This window comes from Pistacia vera, unplaced genomic scaffold (genome assembly GCF_008641045.1).
Source record: "Pistacia vera cultivar Batoury unplaced genomic scaffold, PisVer_v2 Contig439, whole genome shotgun sequence".
Taxonomy (NCBI): Eukaryota; Viridiplantae; Streptophyta; class Magnoliopsida; order Sapindales; family Anacardiaceae; genus Pistacia; species Pistacia vera.
The window spans coordinates 109,708-134,912 of NW_022196267.1; the positions used below are offsets into that span (position 1 = coordinate 109,708).

Here is a 25,205-nt window from a genome sequence, read left to right on the forward strand (position 1 = left end):
GTGGGTCGTCCAGTGAACTTGCTGTGGTGTAATCGCCTACAACAAACACCCATGTGTGCACCAGGTTATCACCAAACAACCTTGACAAGTGAGATCAGTCACTACCTTTCGACAGGGTCGTTCAACACTATGATCACTTACCGTATTATCTGTGCCCTTACTTCAGAATAATACTAGGGCTACGGACATTTCTAGAATGGCCACCATATGTGCTCATAGGGTTCTCACTATCAAGATCTGAAACCACTTGATACCCTCGTCACAGTTCTACCATTCTAAGGACATTATCAATACATATTGCAATAATAATGATTACGCGATATAGAATAAAATGCCTTTATTACTGATTAATAACATTATTACAAAGAGTCAATTCTACAATAATTGATTGGCTCTAGGGCATCTATTCTAACAAAAACCCTAGGACCCAGGCTCTAATACCACTGTTGCAATCTGAGTCAATTCACAATTCAGAACTAATTTAACACTAATCAAGAACGAACAATCACACACACAAAAGGCAATCTTTTTAAAGTGGTTCACCTATAAAATGTTGGATAGATTACATCCATGTTGAACTCTGAAATAAGGAGCTCATGCACTAGGATTATCAACAAATTACACAAGAAATACAATCTTGATCTACTAATCATAATGGAGACAAAACTCAAACTTAAACACTGTAAACCCTTCACTGTAACTCACCAGACACTAGAGCACTACTCTAGCCCTTGAAGGAAATGCAACCTTCAATCTAACTACTGCCTAGAATTACAGATAGATGACCATAGTGAACAAGCCCTAACCTGATTTTACAACACCTGTAATATCCAAGATATCAAAGGTATATTCCTAACTCAAAATAGTCCTTTAGATGTTAATTTTATGTTAAAAAGCATAAAATCTAACTAAGGACAAAATAGTCAATTCATTTGGAACGGTATGAATCAATTATCCATAGAGAGGCTTAGGGGCAAAATGGTTATTTTGCCTATAGATAAGCATTGAAAAAGTCAAGGATGAGTAGGCTTCATTGCATTTAATGGCATCAATTAGTAATAATTATGTCTAGTGTGAAATGACCAAAATGCCCTTATATGAAGAATTAAGGACTTATGAGTTATACAATTAAAATAATGGGCCAATTGCATAATTTGGAAAATAAATGAAATATTTTCCTATAAATGAGATGAAATTCGTTCAAGCAAAGGAGAGAGCCTTTCTTCAACATTTTTCCATTTTCTCTCAAATCTTCCATGAAACAAGCTTTCTTTCTCTAAGTTTTAAGGAGTTTTGCTTAATTTTTCAAGGAGAACAGATAGGAGCCTTGGATCTTCAATTTGAACGGTTTAAGGTAAGATTAAAAACTTAGTTTGATGTGATTTGAAGATTGAGGTAGATGTTGAGGTATAATGTTATATATGTAGGATTAAGGTGTAAAAGAGTCAAAGGCAAAGGATTTGTTGGAGGAAGTCTTTAAAAAGGTAAGGAAGAACCTCCCATGACTTTAGGGTTTATGTAGGGTTTGTAGATTTTTATGAAACCTTAAATTAAGGCTTTAAGGCAGATAGTTGATGGCAATGTAGTTGAACTCATTATTCTACTTATTGCCTTGAATTCATTATACATGAAGTTATTGCTCTTTATGTTTTATGAGTTGTTATGTTTGATTGAATAAAATGAAGTGTGGATATGATTGTGGCAAAAATTGTAGTATTGGAGGCCACATGGTGTTGAATGGTTGCTATTGGAGTGTTGATGTGTTGTATGCATTAGCTTACAATGTTATGCAATAATGGATAATTATGGAAATGAGATTTTACACTTCCTTTAAGATGTTAAAGACTATTAAGGGGCGGTTTATTTGATCCAAAAGTTAACCTATGGTTAATGTCAATAGGAATTGATGTGGCATAGTAATATGAAAATTCAGATTTAATGGGCTTAGGGGTTTGTTAACCCTGCTTCAGTATTTCGACCATAACTTGAGTTATAAAAATCAAATGAGATGATTCTTGAAGAATTAGAAAGCTAAGAAAGAGACCTATAACTTTTATGTTTATGCCAAGAGCCAATTCGTTTGAGAAAAGGATAGAAAATGGCCTGAAGCATAACTGGTTATTAAAGTTTAAGATTTAACATAATCAATTCTTATGATTAGAATTGATTATTAATGTATTATTGTAATTATGCCATGTACTAATGTTTACCATTAGTTAGATGATCTTTGAAAGATATACATGGTCATGATGTCAATGCATGATTAATGTTATGAAATGTCATGAAGATGCAATGTAATACATGTGTTAAGAGATGTATGTGAGCAAGAGGTAATGTAAATGGGTTGATAATCCATAGATGAATTAAAGTATTAAGCTCACCAAAATATGAATTTACATGCCATAAGATGTTAGAGATGCAATAGACATGACAGAGATGCATATAGACCAATGAAAAAACGATAAGCATATACTCGTATAGCGGTTGAGGAAAGATGAATATATGCTTTAGATGCTAAATAACGCGTAAGCACGCCTCCCGATGATATAAGCTCTGGATGAAATTTGAGGCTAGATGTATGAAGTGCTTAAGATGCTAAGAAGGTCGATCAGCTAGACGTTAAATGTTTCATATGCATTTAGTTGCATTACATGAGTTATGATGTTATTTACATCATGAGATGATTTATACTCATGTTAGATGATTTTAGATGTATGTCATGACATGTGTGTGTGTGTACTATGTTTACATACTTATTTGTATGTGTACACATTGATGTTTATATAGCCATGGGATAAAATGATGAAAAGCATATGAATTAGTAATAAAAAGGGAAGTATCCCTAGATGAAAAGATAAGGGACGTGTTAATAATATGTTTAAATAAAGATCAAACAGTACATTCAGAATGAAACGGATCATTCCTTACTGAGCGATTAGCGCTCACCCTTTCATTGTAATTGCTTTGCAGGTATGTATAGAAGCGAGGGATGCTAGAGACAGCGGGACTACACGTGAGGGGAGATGATTTATTATCATCTCGATGTTTTTATCTTGATGTAAATATGTAAATGATAAATATTTGTGAAATACATTTGGAAGCTTCCACCCTATAAATATGTTTTGATTGTGTAATTTCTTAAAGTTTGTAAATTATAAGTTTAGATCCTGCGTGATATTTTATATGCATGTTTTGGATATTATTATTATTATCCTTACACAGATTTATCTAAATACAACTTGTTCTCCAGACATGTATCCTCGGGATTCTCATTGAGGGATATTCAGAGGATACCTGACTAGAGGGGGGTTTTACAAACCCAAAATCACACTAATAGAGAAGAAAGATCTGATCGATATTTCCTCAACTATTTGCCCTTTTTTATACCGTTGACCATCAGCCAAATGAGAGCGACACGATCTGTCTTGAACTAATGTCCAGGGTTAATTTGCCCAATTAATGTGAAACGATATCATAGTTTTCATAATTCTTTCAATATCTTAAAAGATAAAATGAATGAGACACCTATATTGTAAGAAATGATTAATAAAATGTTTACACGTAAGATCACTATGATCATATGAACAATAAAATGTGTACACATGTAACAATATGTCAAGAACATGTGCAAACAGCAAACAAGATTGTGCTTAATGAAGCAAATATGCATACATCAAAAGGAATATGCACCCAATCTTCATAAGTTGACAGAACACTTACAAAACAACCATCCTTAAGACACCAAGATTTTTTTAACACAAAAGCTCGAAACATAGAAAAACCATGGGGACCATAGTCACCACAAAGAAAATAACAAATCCACAATGAAGTTAACCATACAATTCTCACAACTGACGCAACCACTCACAGTTGCAGCGATTGGCTTCACATCACTACTTACACATCTCTTTTTCCCTTTCACACAATCGATTCACAACTCTTCTCTACCAAAAGTTTGAGACTTCGAAGACCAAGGCTCTTCAATCATGACCCTCGAAATCTACTATTTATACATAAGTCAACATTTTTTGTTAATTATTTGTTTTAATAGGGTAAAAGGAACTTGCGGGTTGAAATGAATAGCTTATCAAATGCTTCCATTGAAAAGCATAAGCGCCAAGAGTTGAAAATTGATATAGACGAAAAGTTAGAGCCTGCATCTGAGTGTTGTATTTATAGGGTTCCTAAAGATCTTCACAAAATAAATGACGGAGTCTATACTTCTCAATTAATTGCAATTGGTCCTCTTCACCATGACAACAAGAAGTTGGCTGAAATGGAAAAACAAAAAGTAAGATATAAAAAAGATTTTGGTAAGCGAATCAGTGAGGAACAATGGGAGGATCTTTTAACATTCATAAAAGATAACGAGCAACAAATTCGTAATTGTTACGCTGAAGCTTCCCAACTTCTAAGTCTTGAGTAAATAACAATGGTTCTATATGATGCAATCTTCATCATCGAGCTCTTCTTGAAGGATTGGGAAGACAAAAATGATTGTTTGCTAGATAAACCACGCTTAAGATTTGGTTTAGAACTAGATTTGCAACTACCTGAAAATCAACTTCCATACTTCATCCTCGAGAAATTTTATAGTTTAGCTAAATCTGAAAGAGAAAATTATCCTGATGACTTCATTGGTCTTCCTCGTAAGTTCTATGATAGCTTGTCCAATGAAGAACTTTCTTATCAAGCAGAAGTTAAGCATTTCACTGATTTGAGAAGAAATGATTTATCACAAAATCTCCTTGAAGAATATGGTCCTCATTTGTCAGGTTCACCTTCAGCAGTCAAACTCAACGAGTCGGGAGTGAAGCTTAAGGGTATTAAAGGAGGTTGTTTACTTAACATAGTACGAGAAAAGAGAAATTTTAAAATCCCAATTCCATACTTTAGTGGCGTTGAGTTAAAAATTCCGCATATGGAAATAGAAGATGGCACAGAAACTGTGACACGAAATGTGATGGCATTCGAACAGTGTCACTATCCATCAAATCCTCACATCTGTAACTATATCAAATTCATGGATGATCTTATCGACACAGAGAAGGATATAGATTTGCTTATTGAAAAAGGAATTCTTTTAAATAGTCTAGGCGATAATGCTACAATCGTGCGGATGTTTAATAGATTTGGCCTGAACATTACTTTAAGTAAATCATGTTACAGTGGTATTGTCAAGGATCTAAATGAACATTATAATAATGGTTGGAACCATGCCAGGGCAACCTTGAAGCGTGTTTATTTCAGCAATCCATGGAAAGGCACTGGAACTATTGCTGCAATTATACTGTACTACTTACATCCATACAAACCATTTGTTCCATTAAGCAAGTTTTGTGGTTTTAGTAATTGTTGATGCGTGATTTTTACATCAACGAAACGCACGTGTGAAATGTTGAGCAGGCTCAAAGGACACACATGAATCAAAAGGAAAAGGATAGTAAATGCAATGGGGATAGTTTTTAAAGTGGTTCGGATGCTAAGGTAGCAAGTCCTACGTCCACTGATGCTTATATTGATGATAAGGGTCAGGTTGCTTTTAGCTGACTGACTTTACAATAATATTATAAGGTATCAAATGCTAAGAATTCTAGGGAAAGAGAGAGTAATTAATCAAGTGTAGGCTTAATAAGAGAGGAGCTCCCAATTTATAGTAGGATGCATTGAGGCAATGATCACTAAATCTGTAAGTTGGTGGGATTATCCGTGCAAATCCTTCTTTATGTCACATTGTCCACCTTCCAGAGTGATTTGCGCGATTTAGAGCAGGGGTTGGATACGTGGGATTACCACAACTCCTGGCTGGCCTGACGCGCACCCACGATTCTGACGGAAGCAGGCTATGGTTGTACCCATGATCTGACTCTTGTAGGCTGACTGGACCTGACGTCAGCCCTTATATTTTTTAGGCATAACAGTAATAAATTGTATTAGAGATGGATTTGTTTTTCAGTTGCAAAAGTAAATGTTGAATTTAAACTCTACATTCTAGTTTTACAGTCTTGTTAAAATGTTATATATGGGTTTTTCATGATTTAAATCAATCGATTGGGCAATACTTTTATGAATATAGTGAGTTAACTCTTCTATCTCTCCTCTTGTGTTGACGAGAAAAGCTACCCTACCTTCGGTGTACCACCTTAAAATGCTGAGGTGGTACCACAAACCAATAATAAGTTAACATGTATTAAACTTATATGAATTAAATAATACAATGAAAGACAAAAAGGATATTAAGTGTCAAATTGAAATGAATTTTTTTTACTGTTGAACATATTTGCCAGCGTCGTGCCTTTGCCCACGCCACTGACACCACCTCCCCATTTTTTGCTTTACCCAGCTTTGTTTCCTCTGGCAACAAAGATAAACCATGCACCACCAACTCCCCATGTTTGATTAAATAAATTTTATAGAGGTGTCAAACTTATTATTGGTTTGTGCAACCAACTCGACATTTTGAGTTAGTACCTCGGAGGTTGCATGTTATTCCGTTACACACAATTGCTATACTATGGTTGATAAGACAACCTAAAATACCCCTCTGTGAAAAAAAGACACATGTCCTATGTAATCAATGAAAATTTTATTTATATAAATTGGACAGAATGCCATTAATTACCATTTTGCTTTTGTAGGTATAACTAGTCCTTGGACGAAATGTGACTATTGGAATGTGCTCCTCTGTACACAACCACAAATGCAGTAGCTCAATAGCTATTTAAGAGCAGTAATATAGCGTCTATATACAATCAAAGAACTCAATTCATTCTTTAAACAATCTTCGACCCAAAACAAACCACCAGACACACAAAGAATCCACACTAACTCAAGCTTCAAAGAAATGGTTGAATCAAGGAACATAAGCAACCCCAAAATAATTCCAAATTCTATTGTCAGTTTGTGCAAGGAGAAAAATCTATTAAGGAAAGCATTTCAAAACTGGACAGCTCACACAATCAAGATATTCTCTGTAATTAGTATAGGTTAAAATCTTGCATACGCTATTATCTGATTCTTTTGTAACCGTTAGAATCTTAGCTTTTATGGCTGTATATTGCCTAAGATAGATTAGTTGCTTTGTATATATATCTATGGAATAGAATCAATCAAATGTGTGGAATTATTCTTATTGAAACTTTAGCTTCTATTCTCTATATGGCATCAGGAGTCCTACCCTCAAACGAGTCTTCGATCCTTAAAATGGCTTCCGCAACAAACAACCAACCCATTTCCTCCACTGAAAATCCTCTTGTCGTCTTCAACATTATTGCACAAATCAATGAGAAACTCACACCCTCTACCTTTTCTCAATGGCGCGCTCAATTTGAGGCACTCCTAATTGGCTATGACTTGATGGACTATGTCAATGGAGACTCTATACTCCCTGTCTCTGATGGAACTTCCTTATCCTAGTCAAAGAGAAATCACTTGCTTAGGCAAGATAAGCTGATCCTCAATGCTAATCTTGCCTCTATGTCTACTACCATCACTCCTTACATAACGACAGCCAAGACATCCCAAGAAGCATGGAAAAAACTCAAAAATATGTATGCTAGTAAGTCGTGTACAAGAGCAATGCAGCTGAAAGAGGAACTGACCTTGATCCAGCAAGGGAATCGCATGGTTCTGGCTATCTTCATGCCGTTAAAGCACTCGCTGACGAAATTGCTCTCATAGATCATCCAATTTCAGATGATGATCTTACTCTATACATTCTCAATGGATTGGGTACGGATTTCAGAGACATTGCCGCTCCTATTCGCGCGAGAGAGAAATCCTTAGCTTCTGAAAAACTCCATGATTTGCTCGTTGGACACAAAAGCTACCTGTGTCACATGGAGGCCACCGCTAAGTAACTCGTTGCTGTCGCCAATTTCACCTCTAGAAACCTTAGCTTCCATGGAAGCAATTAGGGAAGAGGAGCTCAACGCTCTAATGCATCATCTAGATCTCAAGGGCCTTCTCGCACCGGCAATGGCCAACAAAGAGATCAAAGGCGCCAAAATAATGCCTCGAGCCGTAACAATTAAGTTAAAAACGATACCAGCCTAAATGTAAGCTATGTGACCAATTAGGCCATACAACAAAAACATGTCGTCAACTCCAGTCCACTGAAATGTCCGTCAACTATGCTGCTACATCAAATTCTAAAGAAAACAAATGGTTGATAGATTCCGCAGCCTCTCATAATATCACTGGAGATTTATCAAATCTATCAATTCACTCTGAATACGATGGAACTAATGAAGTGGTTTTAGGTGATGGCACAGATTTGACTATTTCACATATTGGTTCTCTAGTCCTATATTCACCAAAAATAATCTTTCATTTAAACGATACACTTTGTGTTCCAAATCTTCACAAAAATTTAATTTTAGTTCATCATTTTACAAAACAAAATAATGTTTTTGTTGAATTTCACCATTTCCATTTTCTTGTGAAGGATCAAACCACAAGGGCGACATTACTAAGAGGGGCGTGTGAAAGTGGTGTCTACACGTTTCTGAACTCTTTGGCGGCTTCTCAATCCAAAATGGTTGCAAATGTGCATGAACGGACTTCAATTGATGGATGGCACAAGCATCTTGGACATCCATCAATAAAGATTGTTCAAAGTCTTATTAATTTGTTTTCTCTTTCGCTTACCACAAAAAAAATACCATCTTCAGGTACTTCTTGCTCCATTAATAAAGCACATCAACAACCTTTTGGTTCCACTAGTTTTCAAAGTCATTCGCCTCTTGAAATTATTTACACTGATGTTTGGGGACCCGCTCATTACACTGGCTTGGATGGTTCTAGATATTACCTCATATTTGTTTATCATTATACAAAATATATGTGGTTTTATCCGATGCTCACCAAATCTAGTGTATCAACCATCTCTCCACAATTTAAAAATCTTGTTGAGATGCGCTTCAATTAAAAAATAAAAAGTTTATACTCTGATAATGGAGGAGAATTCATCAGTCTTAAAAAAATTTCTCTCTCCATGGGATAAGCCATTACACAAGGGCCCTATACACACCTCAATAAAATGGTGTTTTGGAATGACGTCATCATCATCTTGTAGAAACAAGTCTCACATTACTTCATGATGCATCGTTACCTCTTTCATACTGGCCACATGCCTTCCAAACCGCCACTTATCTCATAAATCATTAACCCATACCACTTCTCCAAAAAAAATCTCCTTTTAAGGCTCTATTCGGTCAAAGGCCAAATCATCACAAATTAAAAAAATTTGGATGCCTTTGTTATCCCCTTCTCAAGCCATATAACACCAATAAAATGGAGCCCAAATCTACTCCTTTCATATTTCTTGGTTATTCTCAAAATCAAAATGCAAATAAATGCATGGATCCATTGACCAAGAGAATGTACATTTCAAGACATGTTACGTTTGATGAAATGCAAAATTCCTCTTCATGGGCTGAGCCCGAAGGCCCAAACATTTTCTCAAGCCATCCATGGCTCACAATTACTCCAGCCCACATGAATTTCTTTCCTCTTCAACTCGCACGACCTCATCTTCCAATCTTCCCCAAATCAAAACTCAACCTCCAATGCCTCATTCTCCAATCGACCTCTCATCTCAGCCATCATCACCACCAGAGAACTCGAAAACTGCAGTTGCTACTGTCGCCGCACCTCCAGTGACATTTCCTCCCTCCATCCTCATGGTTGTTCTCATTTACATAAAACCCTAGATGAAATGAACTCAAATTCTCACGTCCCACCATCGCATCCTCCCCTAAAGTTTCTTTAATGCATTCATCACCACTACCTTCGTATGATCGGGCTCAAATCATCGAGTCCACTCAAACTCCTCAAACCACCAACCCACCAACTCGAACTCATTCAATGACCACATGGTCAATGAATATTATTTACAAATCTAAACAGTTTCATACTGCTATTAAACACCCGTTACCATCACCAATTGAACCTACATGTGTCAGTCAAGCCGCGTCTCACCCAAAGTGGCGTGAGGCCATGTCTAGTAAGCTTACAGCTCTTATGCGTCATGGTACATGGGATTTGGTACCACCACAAAAAATTGTCATCCAGTGGGCTGTAAGTGGGTTTTTAGGGTCAAAAGGAAAGCCGATGGCTTAGTTGATAGATTTAAGGCTAGACTTGTGGCCAAGGGCTATAACCAATGCCCTGGAATTGACTATAAGGAGACCTATAGTCCTATTGTCAAACTTGCAACAATCAGATCTATGTTAGCAATTGCAATGATGAATGGTTAGGACTTGAGACAAATGGATGTCAATAATGCATTTTTACATGGTAATTTGACAGAAGTTGTTTATATGAAACAGCCTCCAGGCTTTAAGGATATGTCAAAACTTGAGCATGTTTGTAAACTAAGAAAGGCCATATATGGGCTTAAACAAGCCCCAAGAGCATTAAAGCTGCCATTACTCAACTCGGATTTCAAAATTCTCATGCTGATTCTTCCCTATTTGTCTATTCCCATGCATCTATTACTTGCTACTTACTTGTGTATGTTGATGATCTGGTCATTACGGGAAATAATAAAAATTTTCTATCATCTGTCGTTCACAAAATTGGTGCTCAGTTCTCATTAAAAGATATGGGTTCTTTACATTACTTTCTTAGAGTAAAAGTAGTTCCTACAAGTGTTGGTAGTTCCTACACATGTTGGTTTATTTCTATCACAACACAAATATGTTCATGATATTTTTGGAAAGCACAAACATGCTGGGCGCAAAAGATGTCTCCACTCTACTTTCAACAAACACCTCTCTTCAACTACTGGATGGTACAACGGCAATGCATAGTACTGAATATAGGCATGTAATTGGCAGCTTGCAATATTTATCACTGACGCGTCCAGATATCTCCTTTGCTATCAACAAGCTATCACAATTCATGCATAAGCCTATAGTCACTCATTGGATAGCAACAAAGAGAGCACTTCAATATCTAAAACATACTATATTTCATGGAATCCAAATCAACAAGTCAGCAACACATCACTTGACAACCTATAGTGATGTTGATTGGGTAGGGAATCACGATGATAGAAAATCTACTTCGGCCTACATCATTTTTCTTGGCTCGAATCCTATCTCATAGAGCTCTAAGAAACAACAGGTAGTTGCAAGATCATCCATAGAGGCTGAATATAGAGCATTAGCAAATACAGCAGCTGAAACCATGTGGTTATTATCTCTGTTTAAGGAACTTGGCTTCTTCATCAAAGCTCCACCATCGCTTCTTTGTGACAATCTTGGAGCCACTCACTCAAGCTTCAACCCAATGCAAGACTCCAAAATGAAGCATATACAAATTGACCTCCATTTTGTACAGGATTTAGTTCAAAAAAATCTGCTCAAAGTTTGCCATGTGCACACTCAAGATCAGTTAGCAGATTTAATGACGAAAGCACTATCCAAGCAAAGAACAGAAACCTTGAGAAACAAGATTGGTCTTGCCAATGGAAGCCCCATCTTGCAGGGGCATATGAAGGAAAGCATTTCAAAACTGGACACTCACACAATCAAGATATTCTCTGTAATTAGTATAGGCTAAAATCTTGCATATGTTATTATTTGATTCTTTTGTAACCGTTAGAATCTTAGCTTTTATGGCTATATATTGCCTAAGATAGATTAGTTGCTTTGTATATATATTTACGGAACAGAATCAATCAAATGTTTGGAATTATTCTTATTGAAACTGTAGCTTCTATTCTCTATAAAATCGATGGTGGTGTTTTATGTTGGAGTTGTTGACTACTTCAGTATTATTGAGTTATGCAGACATGTTCAAGGATCCTGTTGCTCGGTCCTATAGACGGTTTGCGCCTTTTCCATGTATAAGCGTTGTAGGATTTCTTTAAGTTATTAATTCCTTATTGGGTTTGGCCTAGGAATATGAATTCTTATAAACTAGGTTTTGTCACTTAAACCTAGTATATAAACATATTTTTCTCTTGTTATGAGTGTGATAGCAAATCATAGGGCAATTCATTCATTGTAAAAGAGAGAGAGAGGTGAGGAAATATTGCAATAATATTGACTCGGCTGGACGTAGCCCATATTGGGTGAACCAAGGTAAATCGCGCATGTTATTCTCTCTGTGTTTATTATCTGTGATTTGCTTTATTGTTGTTTTGTTCTCGCTACTGTCTCTACTTTGTTCATTTTCAAGTTTAAGAATTAATGGTGTCGAAGCAAAAATATAGTTGATATAAAGATCTTCAACTTTGAAAATCAACAACAATGTAATCCTACGTACACAGTCATTCCCAATATGACAGACATCATTTGTACTGAACACAAATTCATAACTACTCAATACGCAAAACCAATACAAAATCCATTCAACAAGAAATCTGCATAGGTTCCACATAACTCTGAAATTGGATTCTCCTTACATTAACAAAAACAAAGATTTTAATAATATAAACCCCAAGTATAATATCCGAAAATAATAATAAAAACATATCTTCGTTACAAGCTATCTGATAACATAATTATGGCCACATGGTTCTACTGTAAACTATGTCACCAATGAAAACACATAAAAATAAAATATAAAAAACAGATTTTGTAGAAAACTAGAAACTTAGCGAGCAAAAATTTTGATATTTTACAAACGACGAGTGCGAAATATCATTACTTATCATCAAACGGCAAACAAAGATTGAAATTTTTTTTTCAAATATTCATGGTTATGGTTGTCATGTGCACGTGGAGCCCAACTATTGGTTGCTTATTATTTAATCTAGTCGAGTTCAGAGTCCAATTGAGTTTGGTTAGTCTGATTATGTGGGTCCAATAATTGTACATGGGCATCAGGTTAAGACTTGTTCTTAGTCCCATTGATTCACGGCCAAGTATTTTGGCTTAAGAATAGGTCTTCATGCTGGGTTGTTAGCTGAATATCGGCGTCGTATTTATGCTATTTTTATGGGTTGAGTCCTAGTAATCCAGTTATTTGTTATTTCCAATTGTATTTAAGTCTTTCATGTTAATGAGAAAAGTATCGAAACAATTGCAATCAGTGAGAATTGGAGGCTGTAGATTTCCTCGAATTAATCCAACTGTTTTCTTCTTGTGTGAACTTGACAATTGGTATCAAAGTCAGGTCGTTCCAATGGCTGAGGGTATAGGTACCAGATATTCCCAGCTTGCAAAATCTTCAGCTACGGTCAAACAAAATCAAGAGCAGTATCAGTAAAATCATAATTCTTTGCAACAAGTGGTTGAAGGGCTAGCCCATCAATTAGAAGCAGTTGCCTCGAATGTGGAGACATTGGTGTAAATGAAGACTAAGCATAATTTTGGTGATCCAGAAGGGTTTAAACGACAGATGACTAATCCTCTTTTTGAAGATAATGGGGGAATTCAGACTTACGCAGTGCGGTTGGATTTTCCTAAATTCAATGGAGAAGACCCCAGTGGGTGGGTCTATCGAGTTAATCAATTCTTCAATTACCATCAAACCAATCCGCACCACAGAGTCCTATTGGCATCCTTCCATATGGAAGGGAAGGCCTTGTTTGGTTCCAGGACATTAAAGCTGCAGGGGGAATTAGTAGTTGGGAAGGATTTGTACGTGCACTTCAGACAAGGTTTGGATCATCACCTTATGAAGACCCCATGGAAGCTCTTATTCGACTAAAGCAAACTTCAACAATGGAAGATTATAAGAGCCAATTTGAGGCTCTTTCAAACCAACTTAGAGGACCGACTGAATCTTACAAACTCAGTTGTTTCCTAAGTGGGTTGCAGGAAGATATTTGGTTTATGGTACGTATGCTTAATCCTTCAAATTTACATATTGCTTTTGGTTTAGCAAAAATGCAAGAAGAGAATATGGCTACCTTGGAAGAACTGCAAAACTAGGATCTGTTGCTACTTGTTTGGCTATTGGGCCCCTGAGTCCACCTGAAAAAAGGGTCATTGTTCCGGTCCAAAGACTATCACCTAGCCAAATGAAGGAGCGATGGGATAAGGGACTTTGTTATAATTGTGATGACAAATGGGCCCTGGGCCATAAGTGCAAATCAGCCCGACTGTTTATTATGGAGTGTGATGAATCAAGTGATGATGAGGTGCCTAAATCTAAAATTGCAGAAGGGATGCGAGCAAATCTAAGGAGGAAACACCTATAGTGGAGTTAGAACCCGGAATATCCATCCATGCATTATTTGGATCCCCAAACCCAAAAACAATGAGATTCTTGGGGCACATTTATGGAAGGGCAGTAGTTATCTTGGTTGATACAGGAAGTACACACAATTTCATGGACCCATTTGTTATTCAAAGGGCTCACCTACCATCTAATCCAACAGAAGGACTCTCTGTCAAAGTGGCTAATAGGCAAGTAGTTCGTAGTGAAGGGAGTTATGCAGCAATACCTCTACATATGCAGGGTAATCTCTATACCATTGATTTTTACATTTTGACCCTAGGAGGATGTGATATTGTTTTGGGTGTTCAATGGCTTTGAACCATGGAACCTATCCTTTGGGATTTCTCAAGACTTCAAATGGAGTTCTCAATTTTGGACAAATCTCGAAGAGGATTAGTTATTCAGCTTATTGATTTTGAAAATTCCAGTTTGCTGTCCATTGAAACTTCTGTTGAGCCACTAATATATGACCTTCTTAACCAATATCCAGAAGTGTTTTTAGAAGCCAAAGGATTACCCCCTACTCAAAATCATAACCACCATATTGAGTTACAATCAGGTGCAAAACCAGTTTGTGTAGTGCCTTATAGATACTCTTACTTTCAAAAATCTAAAATTGAAAAAATAGTCCATGAAATGTTACAATCCGGTATTGTTAGACCTAGCCAAAGTCCATTCTCATCCCTGGTCTTATTAGTGAGAAAACATGATGGATGTTAGAGGCTTTGTGTTGACTATAGAGCCCTTAACAAAGAAACCATTAAGGTTAAATTTCCTATACCTATAGTTGACGTACTTCTTGATGAACTTCATGGATCAACCATCTTTAGTAAGTTGGATTTAAGGTCGGGATATCACCAAATTAGGGTCCATCCATAGGATATACCTAAAACAGCCTTTTGTACCTATGAAAGCCATTATGAATTCTTGGTAATGCCTTTTGGGCTTACCAATGCCCCGGCAACCTTCCAAAGCCTTATGAATGACATCTTTAAACCTTATTTACGAAAGTTTATATTGGTTTTTTTTTTTTTTTTTTATAACATTCTTGTCTATAGTAAAAAAAATTCTGACCATGTTCATCATTTACAAACTGTTTTGGACATTTTAAAACAGCACCAGCTTTTTGCAAACAAATCTAAGTGTTGTTTTGGATGTGCTGAAATTGAGTATCTTGGTCATCTAATCTCAAAGATGGGTTACAAGTTGATCTTACCAAAATTGATGCAATGCTTAACTGGCCATTTCTACCAGCCTTAAATCCCTTAGAGGATTCCTAGGTTTAACTGGATATTATAGAAAATTTATCAAAGGATATGGATTTATAGCAGCCCCCTTAACAGCCCTTTTAAAAAAGAATTCCTTCCAATGGACCGAATCCGCAAAAAGGGTCTTTCAAGATCTTAAACGTGCTGTAACTAGCCTTCTGTCTTAGCTTTACCAGATTTTTCTATTCCTTTTACTATTCAATGTGATGCTTCAGGTATTAGTGTTGGAGTTGTATTAATGCAACAGGGCAGGTCCTTAGCATACATGAGTCAAGCAATTCATGGAAAAGCCTTGCAACTATCTACCTACAAGAAGGAGTTGATGGCATTGGTGTTAGCAATGAAGAAATAGAGGTCTTATCTTTTAGGACACAATTTTAAGATACAGACGGACCAGCAAAGTCTTAAGTACTTTCTGGAACAAAAGGTGGGTACTCCTCTTCAGCAAAAATGGATTACCAAGATTTTGGGATATGAGTTTGTGGTAGAATACAAACAAGGGAAGGAAAACAAGGTTGCTGATGCCTTGTCCCAAAAAATGGAAGATCAGAAAGAAGGGAAGCTATCTGCTATTACTGCACCAACTAACACTTGGTTGGAACAACTCAGACTCAGTTATGCTACAGATCCTAAATTGCAGCAGATTATTAAAAAGCTAGAACAAGGAAGTCTTGCATCCCAAAATTATAAACAGAGGGATGGATTATTATTTACAAGGGAAGATTGTACATTCTACCCTCAAGGGAGTTGAGAGAACAGATTCTTCAATTGCTGCACAGTAGCCCACAAGGAGGACACTCAGGATTTCACAAGACTCTTCATAGAGCTAAATCTGAGTTTTATTAGGAAGGAATGAGGAAAGAGGTCAGAAGGTTTATCAAGGAATGTGATATATGTCAGCTAAACAAGCCCGAGAATATCCACCCAACTGGATTTCTGCAACCATTGCAAATACCAAGGTATGGACTGATATTTCCCTTGATTTCATTGAAGGATTATCGAACTCTGAAAGCTACAGTGTTATTATGGTAGTAGTGGATCGGTTGTCTAAGTATGCTCACTTTATTCCTATTTCTCATATGTACATTGCCTCAAAGATTGCTCAGGTGTTCCTAGCCAATATTTTTAAATTACATGGGCTGCCTAATTCTATTGTTACTGTGTAGAAAAGAATAGGTTGTTGTGATGGGGAACCTCGTTGGTGACAAGAAGAAGAAATTCTCACATACACGCCGCCTCAAGTGAGCGGCCTAAGAAGAAGAAAAATTTGTACGGCCCGTATGTAGATGAGGGCTGTATCAAGAAGAATTTCTTACATGCACGCCACCTTAATTGAGTGGCCTAAGAAGAAGAAAGAATTTGTACAGTCCACAAGAATGCACGTAGATGAGGACTGTACTCACTCACACGGCCGGGTTCCGAATCCATGCATCAACCGAGTCCGATCAGCAAAGAAAAGAAAAGAAAGAAAGAATAAGAATAAGAAAGAAGAAAGAACAAGAATGAGAAAGAATAAGAAACCATGAGTAAGAAAGAAAAGAAGAGAAGAGCTTGAGCAAGCAAGAAAATAAAATAAAAGAATAAAAAGAAAGAAAAAAATAGTATAAGAAATAGAAAAGAAGAAAGAAAAAATGCATTTGTATGCATTACTGCATGTGCATCTTATACATGCATGTTACCATGAATTCTCATCATGGTTAGTGAGAATAAGAAAGAAAGAAAAGAATAGTGAGAACTAGAAACAGTGAAAGAAAAGAGAAAGAACAAAGAGAGAATGAAGAGGAGAAAGAATAGAGTAAGGAAAGAACCCAAGAGTAAGTCACAGGGATGGAAGAGTAGAGGATTTACTTACTGAGCAATTTATGCTCACTCATTGTTGTTTCCATGTTTTGTAGGAAATAGGTGAGAAGCGGTCGGATGGACGTTGAGAAGCGGAGAGAAATGGCACAATTGTCCACTGTTATCAAAGTTACTGTATATACTGTTTTGTTTATAAAGAATTATATTTATAAGTAAAGAAAAATTTTAGGCCCATTTACTTTTCATTTGATATTTATGTTTTTTTATTATAGTATATTTTCTAAGTATACTAGTAGAAAAGAAGCTATTAAATACTGATAAAGATCCTACTTTTACGAGTACATTTTGGAAGGAGCTCTTTAAGCTATAGGGAACCACTTTGAAATTTTCATCAACTTACCATCCTCAAACGGATGGCCAGACAAAGATTGTCAACAAGATGGTTGAGCAATATCTTAGGTGTTTCTTGAGGGACAAGCCAAAAGGATGGGTTAAATGGCTTCCGTTGGCTGAGTGGTGGTAGGACACCAATGTTCATGCCTCTACCAAATTATCCCCTTTTGAATCTGTCTATGGTTACCCACCCCCAAAATTAATTCCTTATATGCCAAGAACCACACAACTCCAAGAAATAAAAAATACCTTGAAGACCAGAGATGAAATCATCCGCATCCTTCGTTCAAATCTGCTATTGGCACAAGACAGAATGAAAAAATTCGTAGATATTAAAAGGACTGAGAGAAGCTTCAATATTGGAGATTTGGTTTACCTTCAATTACAACTGTACAAGCAGCAGTCAGTGGTGTAAAGAAGGAATTTGAAATTATCTCCAACATTCTATGGTCCATATCGAGTGCTGGAAAAGATCGGTACTGTTGCTTATCGGCTTGAGCTCCCTCCTGAGGCAAGGATACATTCGGTGTTTCACATCTCTTGCTTAAAGAAGAAGTTGGGAGAAAGACGCCAGCGGCTTGTTACTCTTCCACAATAGACAAGGATGGAATCATTCGACAGGAACCAGAAGAAATATTGCACAAGAGGTTGAAGAAGAAGAAAAATCATGCAGTGACCGAAGTATTGGTGAAATGGAAGGGGCTCGGTGAAGAGCAAGCATCTTGGGTGGAATATTCTACCTTAGTTAAAAATTTCCAGACCTTGTGAACAAGGTCATTTTTTTTTTTTTTGGGGGGGGGGGGGGGGGGGGGCCATGTCATGTGCACGTGGGGCCTAGTTTTGGTTGCTTATTATTTAATCTAGTAAGTTCAGAGTCCAGTTGGTTTGATTAGTTTATTATGTGGGTCCAAAACTGTAGATGGCATCGGTTAAGACTTGTTCTTAATCCGTGATTCACAGCCAAGTATTTTGGCTAAGAATAGGTCTTCAGTTGGGTTGTTAACTGAATATCAGCGTCGTATTTATGCTATTTTTATGGGTTGAGTCTTTGTGATCTGGTCGTTGTTATTTCCAATTATATTTAAGTCTTCATGTTGATGAGAAAAGTATCGAAACAGTTGCTTAGTGAGCATTGGAGGCTATGGATTTCCTCGAATTAACCACTCTTTTCTTCTACGTGAACTGACAATTATTACAGTTGCCTTCTTTTCTGTAATCTTAATGAACTATTGTGTTTGCATCACAACACCGATGAATTCAAATGTCATCGATTACACAATTTTATATTAAAGCTGGAAAGAAGATGTAGAATAACGCTTTTTTATATTAAAGTTTAAGATTTTGAAAAAAAATATATTTATTCTTTTTCTTCTGTTATATTTTATTTTCTCTCTTTTAAACAATAACTTTTATTTTATAAAAATTTTTACACAATTCATATATTTAAATAAGCTTGTATGTGAAGGGTTTTACCAGTTTTTAGATGATAAGTTTCATATTTTCATATGTTCACATTTTGTGTTTTTAGATAAACATGTTGACATGCATTTTCATTTTTTGCATTTTTTTAACACTGTGTTTAGGCAATATACTGACACGTTTTCATTTTTTGCTTTTTCCAATCATTTTCAATATTTTTCAAAAAAAACAAAAAAATAGATATATATAATTATAAAAAAACACCCCCACAATCATTGACTATTTTTCATATGAATAAAGTGAACGACGTCTTTGACGGTAGGGATGTTTTTTAATAGTTTTAATAATATTGGGCGGCTGGAATTAACCCTGAAGCTTATATATGATATAAATAAATAAAAGTTTTGTAAAGATTATTAAATTTAAAGAACGTTAAAATTTTAATTGAAAAAATATAAATTATACATTACTATGATCCACCAAACACCATATTATATAAAATGTTATTATGAGTTTTTTTAATACAACACAATTAAGATACAATACATACTAAGTATTCAAATATAAGGTTTTTTATTTTGAATAAAAATAATAATAAAAGGTTGGCACACATCAAATAAAAATAAAAAAAAATTCAACATTCATAAATGTCTCTATTCCGAACAATTTGAAACACAAATTTTACTATTTTAAATAATTTGTATTTTATTTATTTATTTATTTTTAAAATGTGTCCTGTGAATGATAATAATCAAAACCATTATTAAACTTCTAATCTATCTGCATTAGGGATGAGCCACGAGCCGAGTAGCTCGCGAGCTACTTAAGCTCGGCTCGTCCTAAGCTCGAGCTCGACTCAAAACCAGTCGAGTCAAGCTCGAGCTCGAGCAGCTCGTGAACAGTGACGAGCCGAGCTCGGCTCGTCAGGCTCGCTAGCTTAAACGAGCTTAGGGGCTAATTTGCAAGATTTCAAAAGTTTTTTCATTTTTAAGTTGTCAAAATTGCAAACAGCACCCATAACCCATTCATAGACAAAAACGCAGAACCCATTTCAAAGCTGAAAAAAAAACTCAAAAAGTCAAAACCCATTTGCCATTTTTGGTTCAACCCTAAGTCCTAACTCTCCGCTGCCATTCGTCGTAAATCAGTCACTCACGACTCACGAGTCACACCGCCGTCGTGGACAACTTCTCCGATGCCATTCGCTGTCACCGTCATCTCTGTTCTCTGTAGACCAGTGATTTCTAAAGACCCATGATGCTTTTCTATACAAGCCTCAATCAAGAGTTGCCAAAGCTCTCTTCTATGGATGTTGTGACATAGCATTTTGTCCTTTTGGTGATTATTGGAGACGAGTGAGGAAGATTTGTGTTGAAGAACTGTTGAACCAAAGTAGGGTGCAAGCTTTTCAGTTAGTGAGAGAAGTAGAAGTTGCAAACATGGTGGAGAAAATTCGACTTGTAAGTCTCACTGGAGATGCGGTTAATTTTACTCAGATGCTTGCTACTATATCGAACAATATTATTATCAGATCTGCTATTGGTTAAGCATATGAAGAAGAAAATAATAAGAGTTTCTCGGAACTGTCCAGAAGTGCAATGGACCTTTTAGGATATTTTTGCTTTGAAGATCTGTTTCCGATTTTAGGGTGGATGGATAATTTAACCGACTTAACTGCAAAGCTGAAAACAACTTCGGGAGAAATATGTAAATTTCAAGCTCGAGTACACCTTCACACTTGCGAGCTCGAGCTCGAACACGTATACTGAAGCTCAATTAAGCTCGAGTTCGCTACTGTTCATCACGAGCCGAGCTCGAGTATCGAGATACTTGGCTTGGCTCGGCTCGGCTCGGCTCGTATACAACCCTAATCTGAATAAAATTATAATTTATTTATCCTTCTTTGAAATAATAAATAAATTATTATTANCTAATCATTATGACATTGCCCTTTAGAGCATTATATGCAGGCTGATGGAGTCCACACGTTTTATTGCCCTAGCAAGAAATTAGAACACATCAAAATGGAATTATTCTCAAAGATTCTTCTACAATCCGAAAAATATTAAATTTATGCAAAAAAATAGTAATTGGCCTTTGATAAGAAATGCATTACCAGGGACCAAGCTACACATGAACTCATCTAAGAATATTAACTAAGATAGTATTTCAACTGATTATCACTAAGTGTTGACAGTACTGCCAAGCTGTAACTCAAACAAAACAACAACTCTTGTGCCGTATAAGCTGGTGATTAAAAGCATTACGAAGTTGTTTTTCGATGTAGAAATTGAAGGAAAAAGACAAGTCAAGACAATAAAGTAAGTTGCAATGGAAGTTGCAACCTGAATAAAGATTCCAAAAAAATGAGTGGTCAGAGATCAATAGTTTTGTGTTTGTTGAAAATATTATGAACGGTAGAGATAAAGTTTGGCAAGATCACTGTCAAAAAATCTCAATTAATAAACTGTAAATCTAATGTTAGTTACGGTACTTGAAAATGATATAAAATTTTTGTTCAGTTTTTCTCCGCATGTTTTCTTTCTTGTTCATACGCTTTTCACTAAGGACTGGTGGAGTCCACAGGATTGGAAAAAGACTCCATTATTGCAGGATCACGTGATTCATTGAATTCACATGTGACGAATGAATGAAATAAGCACAATTCCTTGCAACCTCATCCTTTCCACCGAAAAATGTCTCATCCTTTTATTGCCACTTTACTTGTTTTATTCGCTTTTAATCTACTGTCCATCACTTTTTGCCGTTTGTCAAAAAGCTTAGAATTTTAATGGAGTAAACGGCATATTGCCACCCAAGGTTTGACAAAATCTCAAGTGAGTACCACAGGTTCCATTTATTCCAGATTCCCACCCTTAAAGTAACGAAAAAACGTTTGATATAACGGTAAAGGGGTAAATTGGTCATTTTACATGGGCGGCGCACGTTAGCAGACCACCGCCTGTAACAGTCCTCCGGCGCACGTTAGCAGACCCCCGCCGGTAAACTTTTTCGCTCTTTTTCCAGCGATTTTTCCACCCAAAATCACCCTTGTCACCACCATTTGACTCCTCCAATCCTCCCCTACAAAACCCCTAAATCAAACTTTATATGATATCCAAATCACACATAAATTATAGAATACTGATGAATCGTTAGAATCTAAGACAAACCTGATTAGATTATTATTTCTGGATCTTGAGACGACGGCTTTTCTTCCCTTGTCAAAATATCTCATTGGTTATGTGTTTACTCGATTTGATTAAATCAAAACATAATTCATGTTAGCCCATAATTAGGAATTTTCCAACGTTCAAGAAATAATTATCTAATTGTTTGTCTTAGATTCTTAATGATTAATTCATTATTCTATAATCTAGTTGTTGATTTAGGATATCAATAATAAGTTTGATTTATGTCATAAAGATTGATTTATTATTGATTGAATGGTTTTCTATCATTTCTACCAAAGATGTTACTACCATACTTCTTCTGAAACTACCTGTTTGCCCTTTTAGATAATTAATTCCACAACAATGTACATAAATATAACATATATTCACATTTATTTACAGATAATATACGAAAGAATCTAAATATAAGGGATGCTCAAGATGAATTGTAGAAAAATAACACAACCTTAAAGACAATTTAAGAGAGTTTGATATCAGACTAGTAAACTCCATATTTGGGGACGAAACCTGAGTGTCGATTTGATGACAAATCTAACTGCAAATTAAAAGAAGTTTTGCTCCATTTTCCATTAAGGTGGATATATGAACACTTGAAACTCATTGTATGTTGTAGCTTCATTTCTCTACATTGTCCTGTCCACTCCAAAATGAAACTATAAACATCAAATAGACATATATAAGCAAGGAACACCATTATTCAAACAAATCTATCATGTAGAAACGGGCTCGATTTCAAGGTTCAATTATGGCTACTGCTAAAAAAATAAAGTTGTTCAATCCACATTTTAAGTACAAGATAAAGCTTCCATAACTAAAACTCGATAATGAGTCAAAGCATATTAATAATGTCATGTTTAATTAGTGGAAATTCAATTATTTGAAAATGTAATAGATGAAATTAGCAGCTAGCAAATCAATTATGACACTACCAAACCAATCTTCTCCACATGAGATCAGAACTTGACAAAATATCCCTTGATTGAAGCTATATTTATATCTAATAGTTTTTTGAGTTATGGTTTTTCTTAGTTGTATTTTTTTACTTTCTTATTATATAAAGGTTGTCTTTAGATGTAAATTATGGGAATACTGAAATGAGCTAGAGAGTATTTGGAATCAGACTAAAACTAATACACCCAATAACGAAATAGTAAAATATTTGGAATCAACAAACTATCACACACAAATAACGAATAGTAAAGAGAAAAAAAAAGCACGATTTATCCATTATTCACCCAAATCAGGGTTAGTGTCCAATAGGTCAACATTATTTCAATATTTTCTCACCTCTCTCGTTACAATAATGTATTTGCTATGATTTTTTGTATCACTCATGCAAGAGAATAAGTGTTCATATACTAGGTTTATGAAGAGAACCTTATACTACTAAATTTGTATTCTTAAGCCAAACCTATAAAGAGTTTTGCCCCCTGCCTCCGCTCACTCACTGGGGAGGCGGGAGTAGGACCCCCGTGTGCATCTCCCAAATCCTTTATGTTGGAGTGGTCGCCAATTCCAACAATTACAATCACTTTAGCCATGTACTTGATTATGCTTGTAAACACATATGTAAGAATTTACTAGAACCTCTAAGTTTCAAAATTCTATCTATCTTCTCTGTTTCTTCTAAAATGTACCATTTAATACTAATTGTTATGGCAAACTAAATCTTACTATGTTAGTTTTTAGGTTGAGGGGTGATGTTGATGAGATTATTAGAAGTTTAATGAAGAAGAGATGCAGGCTTTAAGTTTCAATATCAGCAAGGCTAGTAATAGAAGTTTGTTAAATTCTGTTATCACAAAGAGAAGAAAGGTCTTCTGTTAAGAGTCTCAGTGGTACCTTAGTTTTAAGTCATGCATTGCATTTCATTAACAAATAAAGCAGTAACAAATCAGAAATGCACTATAAAAGCAGCATTGTGTTCCTTTATTGTGATTGAAAATCGCTTACTAAAATTCAGTCTTGTTCATGAAGTTTGGATGAGAGTTGTTCAGCTTCTTATGATTTGCCTTTCTGTCATCTCTCTTAAAGGATATATTTGGTCAGTGTTGAAATGCCAAACATCTTAAAAAGTGGGGCTTCTATTTAACAATGAATAGTACTCAATCCATAGCTTGCACACTTCATCTTTGTCAGTTGCTTTATCCTAAGAAACAAACTCTTAGCATCACTGAGTACATGCTAAAGTGTGTAAAAGTACAGATATGAAGAGAGCAATCTAGAAAGAAAATGTAAATAGAGCAAGAAACGTGTGAATTCGGAAAATGGAGAATATGTTATTTCTTCTAACTGACTGAACTAACAAAGAAAAGAAAGGCTGACTTATTATAGACAGCCATCAGTTATCAAACGTAGCATTTTATAACATTGTATATAGAACACTGCGTATTAATTAACTTAAAATATTACAAGTATTAAACTAAGCTTCTTCTTGATTTGCATAAGTCGAGACTAAACCAGTCCTATAGTCTTCTTCTTCTTCTTTTATCAACATCTCCCTTAATTCAAACCTCTTTAGTTTTCCATTCTCTCAACATCACCCCTTAAACTAAACACCTTTTGACTCTCCATTTCCCTCAACATCACCCCTTAAACTGAACACCTTTGATTCTCCATCTTCTTGATATCACCCCGTGAGCTAGAATTTTGTTGTTGACTTTCACCTTTATGTTGAGAGTGATGTTTTTGCTCAGTCATCAGATGTAATCGTCCAGAGAGATACTATTTAGCTTGCTTCTAAGTAGCTAAACCTGACCTAGAAAGAGGCTTTGTAAAACATCAGCAATCTGATACTCAGATGCCATATACTGTACACAACTTTCTCTTAGCTGCTAGTTCTCGTATGTAAGGACATTTATCTCGATTTGTTTGGTTCTAGCATGGAAGACGGGGCTTGAAGATAGAGTTCCGGCACTCAGATTATCACACCAGAGTACAGGAGTTCTATTTA

General features: G+C 35.8%; 1 protein-coding gene across 1 annotated transcript; it reads left to right on the forward strand.

The window, feature by feature from the left end:
- The first annotated feature begins 4,432 nt into the window (after positions 1–4,432).
- Positions 4,433–5,359, forward strand: LOC116144136 (putative UPF0481 protein At3g02645). Its single transcript, XM_031429591.1, has one exon. It carries the CDS (start codon positions 4,433–4,435, stop codon positions 5,357–5,359), a length of 927 nt encoding a protein of 308 aa, XP_031285451.1.
- The last annotated feature ends 19,846 nt before the right edge of the window (positions 5,360–25,205 follow it).